At 50.7% G+C, this 27,612-nt stretch overlaps 1 protein-coding gene and 1 long non-coding RNA gene across 2 annotated transcripts; one reads left to right on the top strand and one right to left on the bottom strand.

Moving 5' to 3' along the window:
• Positions 1-8,013: 8,013 nt before the first annotated feature.
• LOC122119703 lies at positions 8,014-19,435 on the bottom strand. Its single transcript, XR_006149603.1, has 3 exons — positions 19,353-19,435; positions 15,423-15,426; positions 8,014-8,024 (listed from the first exon to the last, which is right to left on the bottom strand). It is a non-coding gene; the product is annotated as an uncharacterized LOC122119703 (long non-coding RNA).
• On the top strand, positions 19,369-26,341 carry Cers4 (ceramide synthase 4). Its single transcript, XM_042693732.1, has 10 exons — positions 19,369-19,541; positions 21,145-21,262; positions 22,349-22,467; positions 22,551-22,608; positions 22,811-22,861; positions 23,418-23,510; positions 23,713-23,841; positions 24,406-24,512; positions 25,436-25,592; positions 25,882-26,341. The coding sequence occupies exons 1-10, from the start codon at positions 19,369-19,371 to the stop codon at positions 26,056-26,058; spliced, it is 1,182 nt and encodes a 393-aa protein (XP_042549666.1). The 3' UTR covers positions 26,059-26,341.
• The last annotated feature ends 1,271 nt before the right edge of the window (positions 26,342-27,612 follow it).

Below are 27,612 nucleotides of genomic sequence, written 5' to 3'. Positions count from 1 at the left end.
CTGCCTGACTGGAAATGGGGCTTGTCACATGATTTCTGAGCCGGGCACCCAGAAGTAAGGAGGGGCATTTTATTGCAGGATTGGGATGATTTAAGGAGGAGCAGCTCCTGTCTCCCCACAAACACACATACCAGGGGTGGGGGACGGCATAGTTGAGGCCCATCCTGACTTACAAAACCTGTGAGCTGCCCCAAACCCCAGTCAGAACCAGGGCAAGGCCTCAGGCACTGGAGCACAGAAGGATGGTCTCTACTAGTGTTGGTATGGACTGGTGGAATGCCCTCCTGGCAAGATAGGAATCCTGGATTTGGGAGTTGCCTTGGAGGACCTCAGCCTTTGGGTCTGATCCCAGTCCCGGGAGCATCGCATTGGTGAGAATAAACAAGGGGATGGTTGAGGATACTATGAACTTCACTCAGATCCCCTGAGTCCTTGCAGACCAGCCAGATGCCAACGATTGTCTCCCAACAAAGGAGAGAACCAAGGCAGTGGTCATAAGCTAGGATCCATGGTCTTTGGACTGGCCTCCACCTTCCCACCTGAAAAATGGGTAGATTGTGTTTGTCCCTGGGAGTGTTAATGCTGGGAAAGTGCTGGACAAATCCTAGTGGCTCCGCAATCCTGAGGGATTAGGGGAGGATCCTGCCTGAGGGCCTGATGACCTCTCAAAGGTTCAGCACCCTCCACCTTGACCCCCAGCCATCTGTAGATTGAGTAAAGCGTTGGGTTGGCCCAGTTCCTGGCTTGAAGTAAGTTCTTGGCTCAGGAGCTACTGGGCTGACTACAGATGACTGGAGCTGGCCAGGGTCCCCTCCTCCCACCCATGGGATGGCAGAGGGAACTGGCACCTTGAAGAATCTTCCTCCTCCTTTCTCTCTAATGGGGCATCTCAGGCTGCTTTCTGCCTGAGCTTTTATCTGCCACCCCCACAGCCATGCTAATAAGTTCAGTGGCCCTTGGAGCTAATGACTTTACCAACTCGTGCTCTGTTTCCTCACCCATAAAATGGACTTTGTGGAATTAGAATTTGTCACCACACCTGTAAAGAACGGAACACAAAAGGCCCCAAGTAATGAGCAGCTGGTAAACAGAGGCGATTAAAACATCACAGAAATACTACAGAGCTCATGACCGGCAGGGGTGGTGGGTGGAGGGTAATAAACCCAAAGGAATCACCTGACTGAATCCAAGAAGGGAGAAGTGGGGTGCATGGGGCAGAGGACGGGGGAGGGGAGAAAGGTAGAATGGAGGAGAAAGCTGTCTTGGTCTAGTGATGGGGCTGGACCAATGGAGGAGATCATGAGGGAGTCAGCTCAGCAGCTTGTGATGCAGCCAGGAACACCTGGCTGCTGGATGTGTGAAGCAGGTGCTTCTGAGAAGCCAGATTTTTGGGGGAGGGAGGGTTGGGAGACAGAGCAGGGTAGGGCCAAGCCTGGAGCCTGGAGCTCATGGGGGTAGGGAAGGGACCCTGAGATATAGCTCCATTGTAGACCAAATACCTACCATGCAAGAAACCCTGGATTCCATCCACAAGCACTACAAGATTAAATCAAATAGGGCTGGAAATGTGGCTTCGTGGTAGAGCCTTGCATCCTGGGTTCGATTCCTCAGTGCTACATACACAGAAAAAGCCAGAAGTGGTGTTGTGGCTCAAGTTGTAGAGTGCTAGCCTTGAGCAGAAGAAGCTCAAGGACAGTGCCCAGTGCCTGAGTTCAAGCCCCAGGACTCAAAAAAAAAAAAAAAATCAAATAATGTAAATAATAATAAAGCTGGGCACTGGTGGCTCACACCTGTAATCCTAGTTACTCAGGAGGCTCAGATCTGAGGCCCACAGTTCAAAGCCACATGGGACAGGAAAACTTGTGAGACTCTTATCTCCAATTAACTACCAAATAAGCTAGAAGTGGATCTATTACTCAACTGTAGAGAGCTAGCCTTGAGCAAAGATGTTCAGGGACAATACCCAGGTCCTGAGCTCAAGCCCCAGAACTAGCACCAAGAAAAGAAAAAAGAAAATAGGTTCCCATAGATCCAGCCTGACTAACCAGAGGGAGTATAAAGAAGCCTTTCTCAGCTGGGAAGGTGGCTCAGTGGTAGAGTGCTTGCCTTGCATGCATGAGGCCCTGGGTTCCATTCCTCAGCACCACATATGCAGGAAAAAAAAAAAAAAAAAAAGCTGGAAGTGGCGCTGTGGCTCAAGTGGCAGAGCTCTAGCCTTGAGCTGAAGAGCTGAGGGACAGTGCCCAGGCCCAGAGTTCAGGCCCACGACTGGACCCACCCCCCATCTCCCCCCCCCCAAAAAAAGAAGCCTTTCTCCTCCCTCAGTCTAGAGAAAGAGAGGTATGAGGAGGAGGAGGAGGAGGAGGCAGCACAGGGGCATACATGACACAGAACTGAGTGGAGCCCTGAAATACTAGGGATGACAGGCCTGGCTGAGGCTTTCAATAGCACAGAAGCCAAGAAGATAAGGTGTTTTTTTGTTTTCGTGCACCAATACCAGGGCTTGAACTCAGCCCCTGGGCACTGCCCTTTTTCTTTTTTATTCCCGGCTGGCACTCTACCACTTGAGCCACAGTTCCACTTCTGGCTTTTTGGTGGTTCATTGGAGATAAGAGTCTTATGGACTTTCCCACCTGGGCTGGCTTTGAACTGTACTCAGATCTTAGGATGACTGGCGTGAACCATTGGTGCCCAGCCAAGCAGGTGGATTTTGATCGTGGCTTAGCCACCAGCCTGTCGTCACCTCTTAAAAGAGACAGGACTCACCACCACTCCCACCTTGTGCCCCACACAGACATGGGCATCTACACACACTTCTGACTTCCTTCAGTAGATCTGGCTCCCCAAGTGTTGTAACAGAAATCGGAGGGTCTGACGAACTGGGGTTCTAGCTAGAGGCTGTCCCCGCAGATGCCCCTTGGTTTTATCTCTGCCCCTTCATCCTGGCAGGAGGCAGGGGACACAGTGAGTGATAGAGGAAGAGACACCAGCCTCCCCCTCCCCCGTCTCGGGTCACCAAAGGAGATATTTGTGACATGGATGGATGGCTGTCATCTCCCTGCTCTCACTCACTCCCACTCTCCCCTGTGTTGTACACACTGGCTTCTTATCTGTGTCTTGCCCCAGGGCCTTTGCACTGGCTGTTTGTTCTGGCTAGAATGCTCTATGCCTCTGGATTCCTTCCAGTCTTCCCCCTCCACCCTTGCCCTGCACTTGCTCAAATATCACCTTCTCAAGGAAGTTCTCTTGATACCTGTCTTTCAAACTGTGTCTTCCGTGCCTGACTGGGCACTCTTCTTCTGGCAGGCAAGAGTCACCATTAAACACAATGAAACAAACTACTACAAAATAACTACCATGTTCACCTCCAGGGTGAACTACTCTGGAGGCTGAGATCTAGAGGATTATTGCAGAAAGCCAGAAGCCATACAGAAGCTGAGAGACGCTTCTTTTTTTTTTTGCCAGTCATGGGGCCTGAACTCTGGGCCTGGGCCCTGTCCCTCAGCTCTTCAGCTCAAGGCTATCGCTCTACCACTTGAGCCACAGCACCACTTCCAGCTTTTTCTGCTTATGTAGTGCTGACGAACCCAGGGCCTCATGTGTGCAAGGCAAGCACTCTACCACTGAGCCACCTTCCCAGCCCCTCAAGGCTGGTTCTCTACCACTTGAGTCACTGGCTTTTTGCTAGTCAATTGGAGATAAGGGTCTCTCAGCTTCGGGACTGGGAAGGTGGCTCAGTGGTAGAGTGCTTGCCTTGCATGCATGAGGCCCTGGGTTCGATTCCTCAGCACCACATAAGCAAAAAGAAAAAAGCCGGAAGTGGCGCTGTGGCTCAAGTGGTAGAGTGCTAGCCTTGAGCTGAAGAGCTGAGGGACAGCGCCCAGGCCCAGAGTTCAGGCCCCATGACTGGACCCCCCCAAAAAAAAAAAAAAGCTAAGAGACACTCCGGCCCTGAATTCAAGTCCCCTTGCTGGGACACCTGGGGTAGAACCCAGCATCTGACAAATAAATGTTTATGAGATGAGAGACTGAGCTGAATGGATTGAAGTGGGAATAAGGGCACAGGTTCTGGAGATAGGCAGGCTGAGGGTCCAGCCCCAGTTTTCTGCAACCTCCTTTATGATCTTGGAGGAATCCAGTGCCTCAGTTTTCCTGAAGCACTGGAGTGTTTGCTGCAGTTTCCTGACAACTTAGCTGGAGGCTAGACTTGGAGAAGTATCTCATTTTTTGTGAGGACACTGGAAAGTCTGGCACAGAAACAGGCCAGAAAACATGGCAAGAATAAGGGGGTTCAATCTGGAGGCGATCAAGGCTTCTTTAACAAGATGATGTGGAGCAGGGTACCAGTAATTACATTCACACCTGTAATACCAGCTACTCAGGAGCCTGAGATCTGAGCATCACAGTTCAAACCAGCCTGGGCAGGAAAGTCCGAGACTCTTACCTCCAATAAACCACCAGAAAACCAGAAGTGGTGCTGTGGCTCAAGTGGTAGAGTGTTCAAGTCCCACTAGGGGCAAAAAAGAAGAAGAAGAAAAAAAAAAGCCCAGGTCCAGTATCCACACATACACATTGCAAAAACAAATTAAATTTAAAAATATATATGAAAACACACTAAACTGGTGGCTCACGCCTGTCCATCCTAGCTGCTCAGGAGGCTGAGAGCTGAGGATCTTGGTTCAAAGCCAGCTCAGGCAGGAAAGTCCATGAGACTCTTATCTCAATGAACCACTCAAAACCCAGAAGTGGCGCTGTGAATCAAAAGTGGTACAGCACTTGATCAAAAAGCTCAGGGGCAGCATCTAGGCCCTGAGTTCAAGCTCCACAACCCAAATAAGTAAATAACTAAACAAATAAATGCTTTAGGGCATAAAGGACGGTAGTGTCCTTTCTGACAAACCAAGGGTGGCCTATATGCCAGAAGAATGTATACAAATCACGGTCCAGTATTGGCTCTTTCCCGCCCAGAGGCTGTGGCTCCTATGGCGGCAGCTGTTTTTACCCCAGGCTTCCCCCCCCACATTCCCACTCTGGTAATTTTTCTGGGGCCACCCAGGGGCAGAGCTCAGATTTGCAAATTCCAAAGTCCAGCTTCCACATCGCCTCTCCCCCGCCCCCCAGACCCCCAGCACCCTGACTGGGGCAGAGCAGGCCTGACCTCCCTCCCTACTCTCCTCCTCTCTCACAAATCCATGCCCAGAATTTACCCCCCTTGGTTTCCTCACCACCTCCCCCTCCTGAGCTGTGGGTCCCATAATTTCCTGTCCAAGCAAGCAGTCCCTGTGTCAGGCCTGCCCCCCCCCCCCCCATCCCCTGCAATAACAACCACAAAAATCACTTTTATCTATTCCCTCTTTTTTTTTTTTTTTTCTTTGCCAGGCCTGGGGCTTGTACTCAGAGCCTAGGCACTGTCCTTGGTCTTTTGTGCTCAAGGCTAGCATGCTACCACTTTGATCCACGGCCCTATTTCTAGCTTTTTTTGTGTGTGTGTGGTTAATTGGAGATAAGAGTCTCAGAGACTTTCCTACCCTGGGCTGTCTTTGAACAATAATCCTCAAATCTTAATCCTAAATAACTAGGATTACAGGTCTGAGCCACTAACCAATTATCCATTTCCTCTTAAAGAGAGACACCTGTACCCCATAACTATCTGGCAGGTTCTGTCTGTACCTTCTCAGACTCTTTGGATCTGGTGCCCACTGTAACTTCCAAGAGGCTAGCCATGGGGTCATTGTTTTTTTCTTTTCTTTTCTTTTTTTGTTGGTGAAGGGGCTTGAACTCTGGGCCTGGGCGCTGTCCCTGAGCTCTTCAGCTCAAGGCTAGTACTCTTCCACTTGAGCCACAGCACCACTTCCAGTTTTCTGGTGGTTAATTGGAGATAAGTGTCTCCTGACTTTACTGCCCAGGCAGGCTTTGAACTGTGATCCTCAGATCTCAGCCTCCTGAGTACCTAGGATTACAGGCATGAGCCACCAGCACAGGCTCATGGGGTCACTTATAACAATTTATAGGTTCCTTCAAAGCTTGTTACATTCCAACAGCTGTCCATATGCCTGGAGGGGTAGGGGCTGGTGACAGAATCATGCCTTCCAGTATTTGTATTGAGATTATAAACAGCTACTTTGTTCCCCAAGCTTGGGTTTGAACTCAAGGCTTCGCGCTTGTCCAAGCAGGCCCTCTCCTCTATCACTTGCACCGTGGGTGCCTCTACCTCTTTTTGCTTTAGGTTAATTTTTCTACAATGTGTTACATTTTGTCCAGGCTGACCACCTACCTATGCATCTCAAAGTGGCTGGGATTACAGATACACACCATACTACCATACCACACCTGGCTTATTTGTTGAGATGGGGTTCTTGATAACTTTTGCCTGAGCTAACCTCAAACCATGAGTCTCTGCCTTCCAAGTAACTGGGATTATAGGTGTGAGCCACTGTACCTGTCCATCTTTACCTTTTTTTTTTTTTTTTTTTAGCCATTCCTGGAGCTTGTCCAGTATCTGGACACTGTCCCTGAGCTTCTTTTGCTCAAGGCTAGCACTCTACCATTTGAGCCACAGCTCCACTTCCAGCTTTTTCTGTGTATGTGGTAATGAGGAATCGAACCCAGGGTTTCATGCATGCCAGGCAAGCATTCTACCACCAAGCCACATTCCCAGCCTTTACCTTTGTTTTTGTTTTGCAGTTGTTTTTTTCCAGTTGGTCATGGGGCTTGAACTCTGGGCCTGGGTGCTGTTCTTCAGCTCAAGGTTAGCTCTCTACCTCTTGAGCCACAGCTCCACTTCTGGTTTTCTGGTGGTTAATTGGAGATAAGAGTCTCACAGGCTTTGCTGCCTAGGCTGGCTTTGAACCATGATGCTTAGATCTCAGTCTCTTTAATAGATAGTATTACTGGCGTGAGCTACTGGCGCCCGGCTGCCTTTAACATTTTTTAAGGTGTGCTACCTAGTGGCATTTAGCATTTAGCATATTTACCATTCCCAGATATACATTCTGATTTAATCTTTTTCTTCTCACTGTTCTTAAGTTTTTGCATTTTTGCTATTAATATGTTTGCAGACTTGTCAAAGCTTCTACTATCTCTAAATGGCTATCAAACCCATAGTGGCTGGGCACAATAATGCACACCTGTAATCCCAGCACTCAAGAGGCTGAGGCAGAAGGATATGGGGGTGAAGGCCCAACTCCCTTACATGGGGAGACTCTTGCAAAGCATTGATCTCCTGGCATCTGATAGCTTAGGAGGTGTGTGTGTGGCCAGAGCTTGCAGCCTGATGACATCTCTGTTGGCAGAGGCAGAGCTGGGAAGGGTTATGCAAGTGCTGTGAGCCACCTCCCACCCACAGGAGCTCTGCCCTGGCTATCACCCTTGCTGTGGCCAGCACATTTTTGTTTTATTTTTCTTCTCTTTTTTTTTTTCCTTTCTTTTTTTGCTAGTCCTGGGGCTTGAACTCAGGTCCTGGGCACTGTCCCTGATCTTCTTTTGCTCAAGGCTAGCACTCTACCACTTGAGCCACAGTGCTACTTCCTGCTTTTTCTCTGTATGTGGTACTAGGAATGGAACCCAGGGCTTCATGCATGCTAGGCAAGCACTCTACCACTAAGTCACATTCCCAGCCCCCAGTACTTTTTGTCTCTGGCTTCCCAACTCCTAGGGGTGGGATAACTATAGCCTTCTTTGACAGTGATTGCAGGGGAGAAATCAACCCAACTTTGCTTATCAGTGAAGGCCATTTCTTTTCTTTTCTTTTTCTTTTTTTTCTTTCTTTTCTTTTCTTTTTCGCTAACTTTTTATTTTGTTTGGTTGTACTTATGACCTTGTGCTTGCTACGCTAGTATCCTACCGCTTGAGCCCAGCCTCCAGTCCTGTCTTTAAAAAGAAGCTCAGGGGGGCTGGGAAGGTGGCTCAGTGGTACAGTGTTTGTCTTGCATGCATGAGGCCATGGGTTCAATTCCTCAGTACCACATAAGCAAAAAAAAAAAAAGCCAGAAGTGGCGCTGTGGCTCAAGTGGTAGAGTGCTGGCCTTGAGCTGAAGAGCTGAGGGACAGCGCCCAGGCCCTGAGTTCAGGCCCATGACCGGACCCCCCCCTAAAAAAAAATAAATAAAAAGAAACTCAGGGACAGCACCCAAGCCCTGAATTCAAGCCCCAGGACTGGCAAAAAAAGAAAAAAGAAAGAAAGAGAGGAGGGGTGGAGAGGGAAAGAGAGAGAGAGAGAAAAAAGGGAAAAAAAGCTCACTCACATAAGCTAAAGTCTGCGAAAGCATCCATCCCAGGGGACCACGCAGAGGCAGGCACAGGAGAAAGATGATTACAAGGTTTATTAGTAGAGCCATAATTGCCCCAGAGAGAGTGCATGGCAGCCTTCACTATCTAGGTAGCTGCAGGGTCTGAGAGGTAGGAGGCGAGGTAGATGGGAGTTAAGGGGGGCTGGGCGGAGAGAGGGAGGGGCCAGCTCTATGACAGGAACTTCAGGGTAGAGAGTGAGTCAGATCGGGTGGAACTGAGGACCAAAGGTGGGCATAATGCTTACGGTCTGGATACCCACCCACCTGCTTGTCTGCAAATCAAGAGGCAAGAGTTCTCTAACCAAGCCATGCTTACCACCACGAGAACACACACATACCCTGGCCACTTGGGCCACACCCTCAGCCCTTCCATCTGCTATGGATACCTTCGTGTACTCTGCAAACACTTGAGTTGGCACCAACTGGTGGGCCAGTCTGTCTGAGGCCGTGAGGTTAGCTTACTGCAAGACCATGGAGCAATGCTCATTGTTTCTGTGAGGTTCCTGCCATTGGCTAGAGCCCAGGTGTAGATCACAGGACCGATCCGACTGGGCACTGATGGCTCACACCTATAATCCTAGCTATTCAGGAAGCTGAGAGATCCGAGGATCCTCCTTCAAAGTCAGCCCGGGCAGGGAAGTCTGTGCAACTCTTCTTTCCCATTAACCAGCAAAAAATGGATCTTTGGCGCAAGTGGTAGAACACCCGCTAGCCTTGAATTAAAAAAAAAAAAAAAGCTCAGGAATAGCACTCCCAGGCACTGAGTTCAAGCTCTAAGATAGGAAACAACAACAAAAAGTAAACAAACAAATGCTGGTCTGAGAAGGAGGAAGTAAACACTGGCAGGAGCCAGGGGGAAAACAAGTAGCTTCTCTGGATGTTTGAGGAGACTCCTCCTAGGTGAAATGTGAGCCCAGAAAAGAATTAATACTGAGCCACACCTGAAGTTGTCTAGGGAACCACTTCCCCTGGAACACTTTCAAACTCAGCAGCATTCACATGACAACGCCAATAAGAAGCTAATCAGCAATCTCCATCGCATATATATATGTATATATATACACATACATACATATATGTGCATTATATATGTTAGCTTGCCAGAGAACCAGGCAGACATCCAGGTCCAGAGAACAAAGAAAGGTGTATTGCCAGGAAAAGGGGCGGGCAAGACTCCTCACCAGGGAGAAGGGAGAAGTGCTGCTATTGTCTGGGGTGACCTATATAAACCTAGGAGGTTTAGGAGGGGCTAGAAGGGGCTAGGAGGTGGAGACCCGGTGTAGACATGTGGGCCAGGGGCTTCATCATGGTGCACTAGGAATTATGGCTGCTGTCCAAATAGTAGATAAGGGGTCCTGCAACTGCCCAGACCTGAAGGTCACTCTAAGGGGCTCTTGTTGCCTTCTATGGTCTGGCTGCCCCAAAGAAGTGCCATCCCAAGGTAGAGGGGGCTGGAAGTTATTTACTGCCTTTACTACATGGGCCTGGTGTTGCATACATAGGAAAGGGGTGTGCTAAGCTGTGGAGAAGGGAAGAAGTGGACTAAGCTATGGGAAGGGACTCATTTCCCTAACTATATATATACATTTTATACATAGGCAATACTAGGATTTGAATGCAAGACCTTGCACTTGCCAAACTCTACCAGTTGAGCCCACCCCCCCCCTCCCCCACATACACACATCCTTTTTTTTTTTTTTTTTTTTGCTTTAGTTATTTTTCAGATAGGGTCTCCTGTCTTAGGGCCAGGCTCAGATTATGAGCCTCCTATTTAAGCCTCTCATCTAGGTTGGGATTACCAGGTTCACACAATTTGTTTTGTTGAGATGTGTGTGGGGGGGAGGGGGGGTGTCTTGCAAATGTGTTGCCCCAGACTAGCCTTGAACTTCTTTTTTTTTTTTTTTTGTGGGTTGTGGGGCTTGAACTCTGGGTTTGGGTGCTGTCCCTGCTCTACCGCTTGAGCCACAGCACCACTTCCGGTTTTCTAGTGGTTTATTGGAGATAAGAGTCTCACAGACTTTCCTGCTGGGGCTGACTTTGAACCGAGATCCTCAGATCTCAGCCTCCTCAGTAGCTAGAATTACAGGCCTGCGCCACCAGCTTTGGCCTTGAACTTCTAAGTACCTGAGGATATCAGCTTGTGTCATCATGCTTGGCTTTTTTTGGCACATATTTTTTGAGGCATTGTCATTATGGATTCCCCTGGCCGATTTCCAATCCATGATCTTCTTACCACAGCCTCCTGGGTGCTAGGATTACAGGTGTGCGCTACCTCACTAGGCTTTCAGCATTAATCTTTCACAATGAGTTGAATATGCAAAGGCCCTGGGACAGGAAGGAGGTCAGTGAGTTGGGAGCTTGGCAAGCAGCTAAGAATTGAGCTGTGGGGAAGGCAGATAGAGGTCAGGAGGATGCCAAGATGGGAGGGAATGGAGGCAAGGCAGAGCCCTAGATGTAGGGCCTTCTTTGGGGTCTTTGTTGGGGGAAGTTGGCTGCCTCAGTAGGTCAGAGCATTCCCCAAGGGCGCTGCTGGAGCCAGGGCCCAGTGCAGAGGTGGGCTGTGGTCAGTCTACAAACAATGGCCTGGGCCAGACCACAGGAATCAAGTGACCCAGGGCGGCAGGCCAGACTGCTGGGGGGCCACTGGGGTGTAAGGGAGTGGGTGTGTTCCGTGGGGGTGGGACGCTCTGAATGTTTTTCCCTTTTCAAAGGTCTCTGGGAAGTGCTGTTCCCAACGAGATTTAAAACACAAAAATAAAAGAAAGGTCCATCCACACACAGCCTTGGTGAGGTAGACAACTCTGGTTGTATGGGGAGGTGGGGGGGGGGGGGGGTAGAGGACAATTATGGATCCAAGGAAGCAGTGAGGAACATGGAGATGGGGTTCAGGCCCTGGGATGTGGGCAGGAATCTTCCCACCCCTAGCAGGGCCCTCAAATCAGCACAAAGCCTTGGCTAGCTCTCTCTCTCTCTCTCTCTCTCTCTCTCTCTCTCTCTCTCTCTCTCTCTCTCTCTCTCTCTCTCTCTCTCTCTCTCTCTCTCTCTCGCTCGCTCTCGCTCTCTCTCCCTCTCTCTCTCTCTCCTTCCCTCCTCCCTCCTCCCTCCTCCCTCCTCCCTCCTCTCTCTCCCTCCCTCTCCCTCTCCCTGTCTCTCCCTCTCCCCTTCCCTTTCCCTCTCCCTCTCCCCCTCCCCTCTCTCTCTCTCCCTCTCTCTCCCTCCCTCCCTTCTCCCTCCCTCCCTCCTCCCTCCTCCCTCTTTCCCTCCCTCTCCCTCTCTCCCTTTCCCTTTCTCTCTTTCTCTTTCTCTTTCCCTCTCTCTTCCTCTCCCTTTCCCTTTCTCTCTCCCTTTCCCTCTCCCTCTCTCTCTCTCTCTCTCTGGCTATTTTTAGTCTTAAAAAGGATTATCAGCGGCCTCTCAGGTGGCTGGGGCCTAAGCAGGGAGCCCGAGCCAGGCTGGAGGGGGTGGGGCACTGGGAAAAGAATAAAGGCAAGGGCGGTCCTGGAACAGCCACCATCTGGTGACTTTCCAAGTGACCTCCCTCCAGCTGCCCTGGTCCAGCCTTTCGGGAAATCATGAGCCACAGTTTGAAGAAAAGGCAGAGCGGGGGTGCTGGGACCATAATCATCAAGAAAGGCCAGGCAAGGTAATCTGGCCTCTGATCCAAGCACTGAAGAGGCAGTCAGTGGGGTGGAGGTAGAGAGATCACAAGTTCTAGGTCAGCTTGGACTTACATAGTGAGACCTCCATCTCAAAGTAATCATAGATTAAGCTGGGTGCTGGGGGCTCACACCTGTCATCCTATCTATTCAGGAGGCTGAGATCTCAGGATTCTGGTTCGAAGCCAGCCAGAGCAGGGAAGTCTATGAGACTTTTTTTTTTTTGGTTGTGGAGCTTGAACTCTGAGCCTGGGCGCTGTCCCTCAGCTCTTCAGCTCAAGGCTAACACTCTACCATTTGAACCACAGCACCACTTCCTGTTTTCTGGTGGCTAACTGGAGATAAGAGTCTCATGGACTTTCTTGCCTGGGCTGGCTTTGAACCATGTAAGACTCTTATCACCAGTGAAACACCCAAAAAGCCAAAAGTGGAGCTGTGGCTCAAGTGTAGAGTGCTAGCCTTGAGCACAAAAGCTCAGGGGCAGTGCCCAGCCCTGATTTCAAGCCTCAGGACTGGCAAAAAAAAAAAAGATGGGGCTGTTACTCATAGCAGGGATTTTGTCTAGCATGTACATGGCTCTGGGTTCCATCCTGAGCATGGCAAGGGAAAAGGGGGGATTATGTAGAAAGTGAAACATCTGTAGGGTGCCCTTAGCTCACACCTGTAATCCTAGCTGCTCAGGAGGTTGAGATCTGAGGATCTTGTGAGCCAGCCAAGGCAGAAAAGTCCCCTGAGACTCTTATCTCCAATGAACCACTCAAAAACCAGAAGTGGCACAGAAGGTAGGGAGGGGAGGGATGGTAGGGGGAAAACAATGGAGGGGGTAACAATGTTCAATAGGAAGTGTATTCATTACCTCACTCATGTAACTGTAACCCTCTGTATAGTATCTTTACAATAAAAAACAAACAAACCAAAAAACCAGAAGTGGTATTGTGGCTTAAAATGGTAGAGCACTAGCCTTGAGTACCAAGAGGCTCAGGGACAGCGCTCAGGCCCTGAGTTCAAGTCCTACAACTGACAAAGAAAGAAAGAAAGAAACAGAAAAAAAAAGAAATGAAGAAAGAAAAGAAATTCTGAACTTCATCTAGAAGTTTCCACACCAGTACCTATCCTTCCTATACACACACACCCCTTCTCTCTTCTAGTGACATTCACTGGGTATTACTTACGCCTGGGCCACACCAGGCCTCTGTCATCAAACTGCCCATATAAAAGGAGCTGTTGTTGCTGGTGTTATTTGCAGATGGAGAAACTGAGGCTTGGAGAGGCCAACTCACCTGCCCCTGAGGTTACATACCTGGGAACAGGAATGGAACCAGATGCAGGGCAGGGGCCACTATGGGACTTATGCCAGTTACTGCGCTGTGCCCTGCCCACACAACTTGTACCATAACCCAATAAATCTGGGTGTCAACTATTCCCATTTATCAGAGTGGATGGACAGCTGAGGCTGGGGGAGACGCTCTTACTAAAAATAAACAGTGGAGCTCAAGATTCCAAAGAAAATGTGGAGATGGAGGAGGAATGCACTCTTCAACCTCCCCTCAGGAGGAGAAGCTTGGTCCTCACCAGCCAGTGACGCCCAGATGCAGCCACATCTGAACCTGTCTTTTAGTCTAGGCCCTGCCCAGAGGCTCTGGGCTATCTAATTCTGCAGAGAAGGCAGCTGTCACAACCAATGGGGGGAGAAGTGAACCTTCCCTTGGGGGCCTTGAAGCGTTAGCCAGGAGTGCAGCCAGCCTGCCAGGCTGCTGATCCTGTTCTCTGCCCAAACCACAGAATGACTCATTTATACATTAAGAGAGCAAAGATGGAGGGATAATCACTTTAAAATACTGCACAATTATGTATGGAGATGGCACAAAGAGCTTCAGTGAAAGCTGTTGGTCAATTGGGATGGGGACCTGGAGGAAAGAGAAAACAATTGAGAGGGGTTACTGCGAGCAAAACACAAGATGTAAGGGGTACTAGTGGCTCATGGCTGTAATCCCAGGTAATCGGGAAGCTGAGGTCTGAGGATCGAGGTTCAAAGCCAACCCAAGCAGGAAAGTCTGTGACCCTCTGATCTCCAATGAAACAGCAAAAAGCCAGAAGTGGAGGTGTGACCAAGTAGGTAGGATGTCAGCCTCAAGTAGACAAGGTAAAGGATGGGTCTCAGGCCATGAGTTCAAGCCCCAGCACCAGCACAAAGAAAGAGAGAAGGGGAAAGAAAGGAACACACACACACACACACAGATATATAATTTTATTTATTTTTTTTGTGTTTGCCAGTCCTGGGCTTGAACTTAGCACCTGGACACTGTCTCTGAGCTTCTTTTGCTCAAGGCTAGCACTCTACCACTTGAGCCACTGTGCTAACTTCTGGTTTTTTCTGTTTATGTGGTACAGAGGAATTGAACCCAGGGCTTCATGCATGCTAGGCAAGCACTCTACCACTAAGTAAGCCACATCCCCAGGCCAGGAAAATACATTCTGTCTCTTTAAACTTTGGCTTCGAAGAGGGTGGGCCTACTTCAGTTGGAGGCTAATTATACCTTCTACATCTTTCCCTTCTCCACACACACCTCAAAGACTGCCTGACCAGCTCTTGATGTCATGGTGAAGGAGGCAGAACTTAGGGAAGGTATTTGCACTGGGTTCAAGAGTTAAGCAACCAAGGAGTACCTGCAGGAGGAGGTGACAACTGAGCTGAGTTTTGAAGGATGCATAGGAGTTTTAACCAAACAAAGAAGGCACGTAAGCTCCCATGAGGATAAAGACTTGCCCATCTCCTCTCCTGTTTTGTGTTCTCAGCACCGATCATGGGTGCAGTACAATTTTGAAGGCTAGGGTGTGTGAAGACTGGGGGAGGCTGAGGGTCAAGCAGTAAACGGTGAGGCCTTGGGGCTGGGGACATGGACACGGGCCCTGACTCCTAAGATCTATATCCAGGCCTGGCGATCTTTCCTTGGGAAGGGGAATGTCTGTCAGATGATTCCCCAAAAGGAGGCTGCACATGGCCTGCCACGGCCGTGACTCAGGCAGAGCCAAAGAGAGACAAGACTATGCACATATGCTCTGAAGAGGGAGGAAGAGGCCACAAGCCAAGGGATGCAGGGTTTCTGGAAGCTTGGACAGGTGAGGCCAGAAGTACCATGTTGGACACTTGCCCTTGAACTCCATTGGGCATGTTGCTAAAGATGTTTCCTTTGCTAGCAAGATCAACTACCTAGCCAGTCGCTGGTGGTGGCTCACACCTACAATCCTAGTTACTCAGGAGGCTGAGACCTGAGGATCATGATTCAAAGCCAGCCTAGGCGAGAAAGTCCATGAGATTATCTCCAGTTAACCACCAAAAAGCTGGAAGTGGAGCTGTGTCTCAAACAGTAGAGTGCTAGCCTCAAGGGAAAAAGCTCAGGGACAGTGCCCAGGGGCCCTGAGTTCAAGTCCTAGAGTGGCACAAAATAAATGCCAGGCAAGTTCTGTGCCACGGAACCACACTCAGCCTTCAACATTCTTCATTTGATTAGATCCTCCCCCTCCTCCTTCCTCCTGGCATTGTGTGTGTGTGTGTGTGAGTGTGTGTGTTGGTCTTTGGACTTGTGTAGGTCTCAGGGCCTGGGCACTGTCCCTTAGCTTTTTCACTCAAGTCTGGTGTTGTACTACTTGAGCCATAGCCCCACTCTAGCTTTTTTTTTTGAGGTTAAATAGAGATAAGAGTCTTACAGACTTTCCTGCCCATGTTGTCTTCAAACCACAATTGTCAGATCTCAGGCTCCTGAGTAGCTAGGATTACAGGTGTGAGCCACCAGGGCCCCGCATGAGTTCATTTTAACACATAAAAAATATATTATTATTTGTCAGTCATGGGGCTTGGACTCTGGGCCTGGGCACTGTCCCTCAGCTATTCAGCTAAAGCCTAGCACTCTACCACTTAAGCCACAGCACCACTTCCGGTTTTTTGGTGGTTGATTGAAGTTAAGAGTCTCCCAGACTTTCCTGCCTGGCTGGTTTTGAAGCCCTGATCCTCAGATCTCAGCCTCCTGAGTAGCTAGGATTACAGGCATGAACCACTGGTGCCTGGCTCAAAAGTTATTTATAAACCGGGCGCTGGTGGCTCACGCCTGTCATCCTAGCTACTCAGAAGGCTGAGATCTGAGGATCGCAGTTCAAAGCCATGAGAATCTTATCTCCAATAAACCACCAGAAAACCGGAAGTGGTGCTGTGGTTCAAGTGGTAGAGCACCAGACAGAGGTGAAGTTTAGTGAAGCTCCCCTTTAAATGTAGGAATTCTTCACTTAGGGTTCTTGATGTCGATCGCAGAATAAGAATTTCTGGACAGGCCAAAATAGTGAGAGAGCTTGGCAGAGCTTTACTGAGTAAGTAAACAAGCAGGCAAGCAGACAGACAAAAAAGCAAACAGACGGAAGGGCAAGGGCACACTCTAGCAAAGCGTATGTGCTCTCATAGGGAGATGGACACAGAGACACACACAGGGCAGGGGAGGGAGGAGAGACACACACACACAGACAGACCCAGAGAGAGCTCAAAGTTAGGTAAACCTAGGTGCTTTATCTTTGCTCTAATCACACCTGGTGTTACTTTCTGAGTTTGCAGGCAAGAATGCATCCTGCCCTAAAGCAGATCCTTATCCTTGAGACCAGGAGGCGCCCTGCTATCTGCATTTTGGGGGAGGTGGTGGTAAGGTTAGGGAAGCTAGGGAAGCAGATGTTTCTCAGGAAAGCATACATCCTGTCAGACAAGTGTTAATTCTTGGGTGAAAAAAATGTATCCCTCAGGAAGGAATGAATCCTGTTGTCTCTCTTAGAAGCAAAGATAGCATTTCCATGTTTCTGAATCCCATATTTCTGAGTTGCTTTCACCAGGCTTCAGTTTCCTTAAGTTATTTGGCTTCATTTCCCCTAAAATGACTTTGCTTTCTTAATCTTAAGGGAAGTACATGAAGGAATATCTCCTGTATTTGTTATAAGCTGACCATTCCTTATTTCCCCCCTAGTCTATCTGGCTTCATTTCCCCTAAAATGACTTTGTTCCCTTAATCTTTTTTTTGTTTGTTTTTTTGCCGGTCATGGGGCCTGCACTCTGGGCCTGGGCGCTGTCCCTCAGCTCTTCAGCTCAAGGCGAGCGCTCTACCACTTTGAACCACAGCGCCACTTCCAGCTTTTTTCTGCTTATGGGGTGCTGAGGAATTGAACCCAGGGCCTCATGCATGCAAGTCAAGCACTCTACCACTGAGCCACTTTCCCAGCTCCCCTTAATCTTTTTTTTTGTTTTTTTCTTTTTTGCCTGTCCTGGGGCTTGAACTCTGGGCCTGGGTACTGTCCCTGAGCTTCTTTTTGCTCAAGGCTAGCACTTTACCACTTGAGCCACAGTGCCACTTCCAGCTTTTTCTGTTTCTGTGGTACTAAGGAATGGAACCCAGGGGCTTCATGCATGCTAGGCAAGCACTCTACCGCCAAGCCACATTCCCAGCCCCATTCCCTTAATCTTAAGGGAGTACATAAAGGAATATCTTCTGTATTTGCTGTAAGCTGACCATTCGTCATTTTCCCTAGTTTATCCAGCTACGTAAGGTAAGGCCAGTCTGAGCTGTTTTATGAGACCTGTTCTAAGAGAGACAGAGGGAGAGGGAGAGGGAGAGAGAGATGTAGGGGGAAGTAGGGAGGGGAAGATTGCATTACTTGGTTCACGGTCAGGGATTTGTGCAAAGTTAACATCCATGCACTTAGGTCCACCTTTCACGCTAATGAATCTTCTTATCTTGAAAGAAAACAAACCTTAGTTAATGATCTGCCTGCTGAAACGTGTGGAAGCCATTAGACTGGATGTCTCCTGCTGACTTTCAGATGCATCCAGGCAAACAAGGTGGACTGATAAGACAGGCAGATGTGTGGTGAAGCAAACAGACAGAATTTGTAAAGGGGGTAGCATTTGGGTTTACAGGCATTCATTGTAAAAAAGAAAAAAAAAGTTAATCACATGGGCCTAATTGCTAGCCCTCCAACAGGACGTGCCTCAGGACCTTTGCACCTTCTACTAAAGATCGGGAAAGCCCCCTCATCCCGGTCCCCTCTCTTTTCTACATAAAACTCTTTGTGGCACCCCCAGAGAAGATCTGTCACCATATTTGAAAATCACACCTCCCTCTACCCTCTGGTATTTATGAATCTGTTTACTCATCTTTTGGCTGCCTTCTGTGCAGAGCTGTGACTTCCATAGGGCCAGGAATGTGTCAGCTTTGTTCCCCTGCTGTGTCCCTAAGGCCCAGCTCCAACCTTGCATGAACGGGACATGATAACCAGAATAGCTGCTGCCTGAATGGATGACTGGATGGGTGGATGCATAGATGAAGGGGTAATGGATGATGGGCTGATAGACGGCCCGCTGGATGGGTGGGTGGGGGATGACGGATGACGGATGGGTGGATAGATGGGTGGATGGGTGGGTAATGGGTCATAGATACTAGGCAGATGGATGGATAAATGAATGATGGATGGATGGATTGGTGGATGGATTGATGGATAAGTGTATGAGTGGGTGGATGGATGAAGTAATGAAAGATGATCCGGGTGCTGGTGGCTCACGCCAGTAATCCTAGTTACCCAGAAGGCTAAGATCTGAGGATCATGGTTTGAAGAAAACGCCACCGTGTGACTCTTATGTCCAATAAACTACTTGGAAAAAGCCAGAAGTGGCACTGTGGCTCAAGTGGTAGAGTGCTAGCCTTGAGCATAAAGGGGCTCAGGGACAGCACCCAGGCCCTGAGTTCATGCCCCAGAATGGGAGGGGGTGGGGGATATGAATGGATGGATTAGTGGATGGATGGATGGATTGATGGGTGACTTGGTGGATGGATGCTAAGTAGATGGATGGATGGGTGGATGGGTGATGGATGATGTGATGCTAAGTAGATGGATGGATGAATGAATGATGGCTAGATAAATAAATGAAGGATGGATGATTGGATGGATAGATGAATGGATGAAGTGTATGAGTGGGTGGGTGGATGGGTTGATGGATTGATTGGTGGATAGATGGTAGGTGGATAGATGAATGAATGACGGATGGATGGATGGATGGATGGCTGGATGGATAAATGTATGAGTGGGTGGATGGATGGATGAATGAATGATGGGTAGATGGTTAGACAGATGGTTACTGGGTGGGTGTGTGTATGAACGAGAGATGGACAGGTTGAAAAATGGGCAGATAGACTAGTGAACAGATGACACACTCTGCCACAGGCCCTGGCCCTGCCCACCTCTGAGGCCCGGGCAGATGTGGGTGGCAGGGGTGTCCATTTCCTAGATGGGGCAGAAGAGGAAGAGGAGGAAGGTGGGTTTGTGCCTGGCAGACTCAGCCCAGTCACATTAACACCCCCCCCCCTTGCAGAGCTCTTGTCACAGGCAGTGTTCACACCATGCTGTCCAGCCTGATGGAGTGGCTATGGCAGGAGAGGTTTTGGTTGCCACCTAACAACACGTGGGCCCAGCTGGAGGACCGTGATGGCCTGGTGTTTGCCCACCCTCGGCACATGCTGGCGGCCCTGCCCCTGGCGCTGGTCCTGGTGGCCGTGCGCCTCACCTTTGAGAGGTGAGTGTGGGGTCTGGGAGGCTGCACGTGCCGGCCTGTGGGGGAGGAAGGAGGAGGGGGATCTTGTCTTCCCTAGTCCCAGGTGGCTGCCCCCACCCACTTCCTCCTGACCCTGGTTGATGGGGACAAGGGGCCACACACAGATCAGGGTGAGTTATGCCACCGCCAGCTTCATAGAAGAAGAGGGGGGGACTCTGGATTTGCTGAGCACAAAAGAGGCCAGAGAGAGCTTCAGGTCCTCCTCCTGATGTGCCCCATGGGTAAGAGCTGTCTCCTCTCCACCCTCCCCCCCAGCCCTCCTTTGCTGGCCTTGATCTTGTGGCCTCCCAGGTGCTAGAGTTACAGGCCTCCTGGCTCCGTCTAACCCCGTCCCTATCCTGTTCTTCATTCCCTGCAATCTCTTACAGCCCTGCTGTCCAGGTTTAGTGTCACCTGCCCCACATCTCAGTGACCTTGCTGCCAAACCCTGTGAATTTTCATAAGGTTCATGTCGGGAACCTGGGGTTCCTCCTTTCTCCTGAGGGCAAAATTATGCCCTCCCCACAGCCTTGGCATCTGTGCTGTGGCCACCCAGACTTGACCTGCCAGACCCACCCACCTACCCACCCAAAAGCAGTCTGCCTGCCACCCCATAGTCTCCCCTTCTCACACCCATACCCATCTATTCCACCACCTTCTTTGTGACACCTCCTCCACACTCCACCATTGCCTTGGCTCTTTTAAGTCTGGATTCCAAGACACCTCCCCCCCAACCCCCCCACCTTGTCCCCTCCTCCTCTCCCCCCATTGACATGGGACTGTCATACATCTTACTTTATGGTTCCCATCTGTGGCCTGGGGCGCCACCTAGTGGGCAGAGTGGTGCTGACCAGAAATCTTCCCCTCGGTGGGGGAGGGACCCTCAAATGCAGCAGGCTAGCTCTTCTCCTGCCCTAGGAGCCCTCAGCCTAGTGAGAGTGAGGGTACCCGGCTGCCTATGAGGTGGCCTCTATTTATCTCATCCTGAAGACAAGAAGGCTACCTTCCTTTTTTAAAAAACTCTGGAACTCAGGTCCTTGTGCTTGCAAAGTGGTCACTCTACCACTTGAACCATATACCCACCCCCTTCTTATTTTGACATAGGGCCTTACATTTAACCCCTGGCAGCCTGGACCACACTCACCCTCTATACTTCCAACACAGCTGGAAGGACAGGTGTGACCAACAAACTCCCAACGCTTCAAAAAACATTGAGATTCAATAATATTTTTGAGCCAGGCGCCGGTGGCTCACGCCTGTCATCCTAGCTACTCAGGAGACTGAGATCTGAGGATCACGGTTCAAAGCCAGCCTGGGCAGAACATTTCGTGAGTCTCTTATCTCCATTAAACCACCAGAAAACTGGTGCTGTGTGAACGCTTGCCTTGAGCTGAAGAGCTCAGGGACAGCGCCCAGGCCCAGAGTTCAAGCTCCATGACCGTCCAAAAAGAAAAAAAAAAAAAAATTGCCCAAGCTGCCGTTGAATGGCAGTCCTCCACATCTCTACTTTCTGAGGAGTTGGGATTATAGGAGAGAGCTACTGTGCCCTGTGAGCTCTGATGGACTCTGTCTTCCCTGCTCCCAGATTTGTGGCCCTGCCCCTGAGCCGGTGGATGGGAGTGCGGGATCAGATCAGAAGGCACGCTAATCCCAATGCCACGCTGGAAAAGTACTTCCTCAGAACAGGGAGGAGACCCACAGAGGTAAAAGCCACCGCCACCCCACCCACGTGGCCACAGGGCTACCCTGGGGACCCAGCACCAGGGTGATATGTATGTAGTCTGCTTGCTGGGGGACCTTGTACACTACCTGGAGTTCACACTCTTCCTGACAGGTGAGGCCCTGTCCTCTCCATCCCCTAGGGAGCTGAGGCCCCATCCTTCCCTCTTGCTAGTTGGGAGCTTAGGCCCCGCCCCCTTGGGTCTTGGGGGCTCCACCCCCTATTCTATATGGGAACGGATGCCCTGCCCCTGCCATCTAGTTGAGAGGTGAGGCCCTGCCCCTCCCAGGCTGGGTGAAATACAAGGCCCCACCCCTCCTAGACCTGTATTCACAGTTGCACAATCCTGCAGAATTCTGGGATGCAGAGAACAGGAACAATTTTCTCCCCCTGTCCTGGGGATGGACCGTGTCTGGGTACTCCAGGGGTGCTAGCAGAGGCAGCTTTGGGACTTTCCCTCCATTTCTGCCCTGCTGCTGAGTGGGCTGGGACTGGGCCAGGGCCTATGCCATAATGGAGGAAGTTCTCATCTACCAGACCCTTCTAGAGAAATCCCCCTGCTGGACTGGCCCCAGAGTCATTCTTTTTGTTGTTGTTGTTGGTCGTGGAGCTTGAACTCTGGGCCTGGGCTTTGTCCCTGAGCTCTTCAACTCAAGGCTAGTGCTCTACTACTTGGGCCAAGCATCACTTCCATTTTCCTGAGTGGTTTATTGGAAATAAGAGTCTCACAGACTTAACTGCCTGAGCTGGCTTTGAACCTCGATCCTCAGATCTCAGCTTCCAGCGTAGTTAGGATGACAGGTGTGACCCACCAGTGCCCGGCACCCAGATTCATTCTTAATGCCAGTCCATCTGTGGTCTGCCTACCCTGTGATCAGGGTGTAGTTAGTGTTTTGGGCGACTCTCCCCTTCCTCACTCTCCCTCCAGAATAGACAAGGTTACCCCAACACACAGCATCCAGGGCTGCAAGGGAAGGCGAAGCAGAGCCAGGTCCTGTATCTAGGGAACAGACCGGGGAAAAGCCACCAGTGGGACCCTGTGACCTTGCCCCCATCATCCCCTCCCCAGACCCAGATGGCCCTCCTGGCCGCTCAGTGCGGGCTCACCCTGCGTCAGACTCAATGCTGGTTCCGGAGACGACGGAACCAAGAAAGGCCCCGCCTGTCCAAGAAATTCTGTGAGGCCAGGTAACCTAGAGGAGGGGGTTGGTGCACAGGGGAGGGGGTCAGCTCTGTGGCTGCTCCCTCACCGGCTCCCTTTCTGCTCATAGCTGGAAGTTTGTCTTCTACCTGTGTTCTTTCACTGGTGGCATTTCCATCCTCTACCACGTGAGTACCCCCAACTGCCCACCTGTGCTTCTGGTGCTCTTGTTGGAAAGCATCCACAAATGGAAACCCCATGGAGAAGTGACAGGCAGAGATAGGGCCGGGCAGGAAAAAAACAGGGCTGAGCGAAACCCCATTGGGGAGGTCCCACACCCAGGGTGAACCTTGTGACCTCTAAGAACTTGAGATCCCTATTTCTTTCTAGGCGTCATGGATGTGGAATGAGAAAAAATGCTGGGAAAATCACCCAAACCAGGTGAGTAGCAGGGGGTAGTGAGAAACCTGGTTCTTGTGGCCATGGGCCCAATATCATACCCCCAATTCTGCTCTCTAAATTCAACTCTTCTATAGAATAATGAGGCCAGGCGCTGGTGGCTCACGCCTGTAATCCTAGCTACTCAGGAGGCTGATATCTGAGGATCATGGTTCAAAACCAGCCTGGACAGGAAAGTCCATGAGACTCTCACCTCTAATTAACCCCCAGAAAGCCAGAAGTGGCACTGTGGTTCAAAGCAGTAGAGCACTAGCCTTGAGCAATAAAGCTCAGGGACAGCACCCAGGCCCCAAGTTCAAGTCCCATGACTGACAAAAATAAAAACAGAATCATGAGGATCTGGGAAGGAGAAAACCCAAAACAAGAGCTGCCACACCACTCACCAGGGCCTTTGGTTACCTCCAAGGCTGGAGAGCTCACGCCTTCCTCCTTCATTGGGACTCGAGTGTCCCAGCTTAGAGCAAACCTGGCAGTTCCCGAGTCTGTTCCTGTCTGATAGTCTTCACAGTTCACAGCTAACTGCTGTGTCCTGTCTTAGACCCTGCAGCCAGAACTGTACTGGTGGTACCTTCTGGAACTGAGTTTCTACATTTCCCTGCTAATCACACTGCCCTTTGACATCAAACGCAAGGTGAGACAAGCCAAGGGCCCAGTTGGGGAAGGGGTTGCCATAGGCAGGAGGGAATGCCCATTTGGTCCCTGGGACAGGTGGTGTGGGGTTCAGAGGCCGCACATGATCCCCTGAGAAGGTCTGGGTTCAGACCCATGGTGGGGGTGGGGGTGAAGACTGGAGCGCCTGCTTTGCTATGGCTGTGCCCTACCATCTCCTACAGGATTTCAAGGAGCAGGTGATCCATCACTTCGTGACAATTACCCTGATATCCTTCTCCTACTGCTCCAACCTGCTGCGCATAGGCACCCTGGTGCTGCTGCTGCATGACTCCGCTGACTACCTGCTGGAGGTGGGCGGCCTGGGCAGCACTCACACCTGCTCTCCGGAGCCCCTAGAGATGAGGCCCCGCCCCTCTCAGCCCTCCTGAACTGAGGCCCCGCCCCTCCCAGCCCTCCTGGGACCTGAGGCTCCGCCCCTCCCAGCCCTCCTGGGACCTGAGCCCCCTGTCCCTTTCAACCCTTCTGGGTCTTGAGGTCCTGCCTTACCCAGTCATGGACCAGAGGCCTCATGAGTTTCTCTAGAAGAGGAGCCCCCTCCCCGGTGCTCCCCGACTTGGCTTTCCCAGCCTCCTAAACAGGAAGCTTCACCTCTCAGTCTCCCTAGGAGATGAGGTTCCTCCCCTCCAGCCCAGGCCATGAGGCCTCGCCCCCTCTGTCTCCCTAGAAGACGAAAGCCCACCCCCTCAGCATCCTTGGGAAGTCTCTCTCTGGCTCCCCCTCACCTTTCTAGGCATTTCTGGAGATAAGCTGTCAGATTTAACTAGTCCAAACCTTTATCTTCTCTTCCAAGCGTGGCCAGGTCCAGCACTCCCCTGCCCCACTGCTGAGCTCATTTCTTGTGCTATCTTCCCCAGGTCGGTAAGATGCTCAGCTATGCAGGCTTTGGGTCAGCGTGCACTGCTCTCTTCTTTGTCTTCTCTTCGGTCTTCTTCTACACCCGCCTCATAATCTTCCCCACGAAGTAAGTTAGCCCTCCTGAGGGGCTAGGGAGGTGGGAGAGCATGTCTGACATCCCCGGCCAGTCTCCGACTCACCCCTTGGTGCCCTGCCCTGGGGAGAGGTGGAGGTATTGGCTGGGATTCTTCTAGAAACCAGGGAAGGGTGTGACCGACACAACATATGTAAAATGCCAGAGGTAAGAGGGATGGAGAACTGAGCTTAATTATTTACTGTTGATCTCCTGGATTATGGAGAAAATGATTGGTCCAGGCTTGAGGGAACAGTATATGCTAAGGCCCTGAGACTAGACTGTGCTCCAGATATTGGAAGAAGCAAGAACTAATGGCTGGAGCAGAAAAAGCAGGGTGAGATGAAGAGAGGAAAGCATGGGCTGCTGGCTCATGCCTGTAATCCTATCAGGAGACTGCAATATGAGGATCATGGTTCAAAGCCAGCTGGGCTAAGAAAGTGCATAAGGCTCTTATCTCCATTGAACCCCCAGAAAAACGGAAGGGGACCTGTGGCTCAAAGTGGTAGAGCACTAGCTTTGAGCAAAAAAGCTCAGGGACAGCTCTCAAGCCAAGCCCTATGACCAACCAAGAGAAGGGAGGAGGAGGGAGGGAAGGAGCACTACAGACCAACCAAGAGCTCAGAGAAGAGGTGAAGCCTTTTTAAAACCTCATCCTGCCAGGTGCCGGTGGCTCATGCCTATAATCCTAGCTACTCAGGAGGCTGAGATCTGAGGATCACGGTTCAAAGCCAGCATGGGCAGGCAAGCCCATGAGACTCTTATCTCCAATGTCCACCCAAAAGCCAGAAGTGGCGCTGTGGCTCACATGGTAGAGCACTAGCCTTGAGCTGAAGAGCTGAGGGACAGCACCCAGGTCCACAGTTCAAGACCCACAACCGACAAAAAACAAACAAAACTCATCTTTCCTACTATAGGATCCTCTACACTACGTTGTTCGACTCTGTCGAGAACAGCGGCCCCTTCTTTGGCTACTACTTCTTCAATACGCTTCTGATAATGCTGCAGGTGTTACATGTGTATTGGTTCTGCCTCATTTTGCGCATGATCTACAACGTCCTGAGGAAGGGTCAGGTATGGTCTGCCCAAGAGTTAGCTTGCACGTGCTTTTCAGGGCCTCCCCTGCCCTGCCCCACTCCACCCCAATATCCTCCCTGCTCTGAGCCTACCCCCAAACCCCTCACTCTGGGCCCCTCCCACTCAGCTCTACCCAGGTAAGCCCTGCCCACTCTACGCTCCACTGCCCTTACTCCACTCATTCTGAGCCCCGCCCATTCAACTCCGCCCAGCTAAGCCTCACCCATCCTAAGCTCCACCCACTAGGGCCCCGCCCATTCCTAGCTACATCTCTCTGTTTCCCCAGCTGGGAAAGGACGTCCGCAGTGATGAGGAAGAATCTGACTACAGCGATGATGAGGTGGCACGCAAAGGTCCACAGCTGAAGAATGGGGTGACTCAAGGGCCTGGGGCTGTCCCCAGTAATGGCCCCCGGAGCCGGGCAGCTGGGCGGCTGGCCAATGGGCACATCCCAACCACATAACCAGCATGAAGACTGGCCATGAGGGGTTGTGCTCAGCACTTGCACTCTCTGTGGGTGGCTGGAGCAGAGACCCTTGCTTGGGCCAACTTGGCAGAGACTGGGAGGGCCCTGCCCATCAGTGGGAGGGCTGATGATCTGTCTCTAGCCCCTTCCCTCTGCTCACCCTCCTTCCATTCCTCTGGTCAACTGGACAGAGTCTCCAGAGGTAACAGGACTCTAGACACCACATCACTACCACCAATGGCCCTGCCCCAACATCCAATAAAACTAGAACGGACCTGAATTGTCTTCCTGTGAACTGTAGGTCCCTGTCACAGCTCCTTTCCCCAGAGGCCCGGAGAGATCCAGGACTGTATGTGTATGTGCTCTTTGCATCGGTGGCCTCTGCTAGGGCCACAGACAGCAAGTAGGCATGGAGACTCTGCTGTTACTAAGCGACCCCCAGGCCATCTAGCATACTAAACAAGCCGCCTCCTTCTACTCCAGGGCCTTCCTTTGCCTTCCTTTCCTTACAGACAAAATGGTTCCAAGCTCAGAAAGGGAAAATCTTTTGCCTAACATCACACAGTAGTCAGGGATCAGGCAGGAGGGTAGAGAGAAAGCCCATCCATGTGCCTGTGTCCCTGTGGCTTCTGCTCGAAACCATCCACAAAGCCACCCTCATGGTCTCCTTTAGACTCTCTGAGGACAGTGGAAGAGGCTCTGGGTAGAGGTGTAAATTCCCACAGGCTTCTCAAGGAACTCATCCTGAGTCCAGGGTTTCATCAGGAGTTCCCCTATAAGCTGGGTGCTGGTGGCTCATTCCTGTAATTCTAGCTACTCAGGAGGCTGAGATCTGAGGATCAAGGTGCAAAGCCAACAGAGAAACCCAAGATACTCATGTCTCTAACTCAAAGTAGAATGTCCAGCCCAGACCAAAAAAAATGGCTGCGAGACCTATCTCCAATTTACTTCACAAAAAGCAGGAAGCAGAGCTGTGGTGCTCAAGTGGTAGCGTGCTAGACTTGAACCAGAAAACCTCAGAAAGCACCCAAGCCTTGAGTTCAAGCCCCAGGCCCGGTATACACATACAAAAAAGGAGGGATGCCGGGCTCCGGTGGCTCATGCCTGTAATCCTAGCTACTCAAGAGGCTGAGACTTAAGAATTGCAGCTCAAAGCCAGGTCAGACAAAAAAGTCTATGAGAAGCCAGGCGCTGGTGGCTCATACCTGTAATCCTAGCTACTCAGGAGGCTGAGATCTGAGGATCTCGGTTCAAAGCCAGCCCAGGCAGGAGAGATCGTGAAACTCCTATCTCCAATAAACCACCAGAAAACCGGAAGTGGTGCTGTAGCTCAAGTGGTAGAGCACTCGCCTTGAGCTGAAGGGCTGAGGGACAGCGCCCAGGCCCAGAGTTCAAGCCCCACAGCCGACCAAAAAAAAAAACAAAACAAAACAAAAAACAAAAAAGGAGGGATGGCCCAGAGGGAACACAGATGGGAGAAGAAAAATCAGAGACAGACAGAACCAAAGGAGTAGAAAGGGATGATGAGAATGGATGTAATCTCTCATAGAA

This window comes from Dipodomys spectabilis, unplaced genomic scaffold (assembly GCF_019054845.1).
Source record: "Dipodomys spectabilis isolate Male_0828 unplaced genomic scaffold, ASM1905484v1 ptg000173l, whole genome shotgun sequence".
NCBI classification, from domain to species: domain Eukaryota; kingdom Metazoa; phylum Chordata; class Mammalia; order Rodentia; family Heteromyidae; genus Dipodomys; species Dipodomys spectabilis.
The sequence above is the reverse complement of the archived record's forward strand: the minus strand, read 5'-3'. Positions and strand labels throughout refer to the sequence as shown.

What these genes read in the sequence shown, in the direction of transcription:
- Cers4 (XM_042693732.1), top strand. Translation starts at nt 19,369, where the DNA reads ATGCTGTCCAGCCTGATGGAGTGGCTATGGCAGGAGAGGTTTTGGTTG. An exon ending in CCGCTGACTACCTGCTGGAG is followed by an intron (nt 23,842 to 24,405) that starts GTGGGCGGCCTG and finishes TATCTTCCCCAG; the next exon opens with GTCGGTAAGATGCTCAGCTA. An exon ending in ACGTCCTGAGGAAGGGTCAG is followed by an intron (nt 25,593 to 25,881) that starts GTATGGTCTGCC and finishes CTGTTTCCCCAG; the next exon opens with CTGGGAAAGGACGTCCGCAG.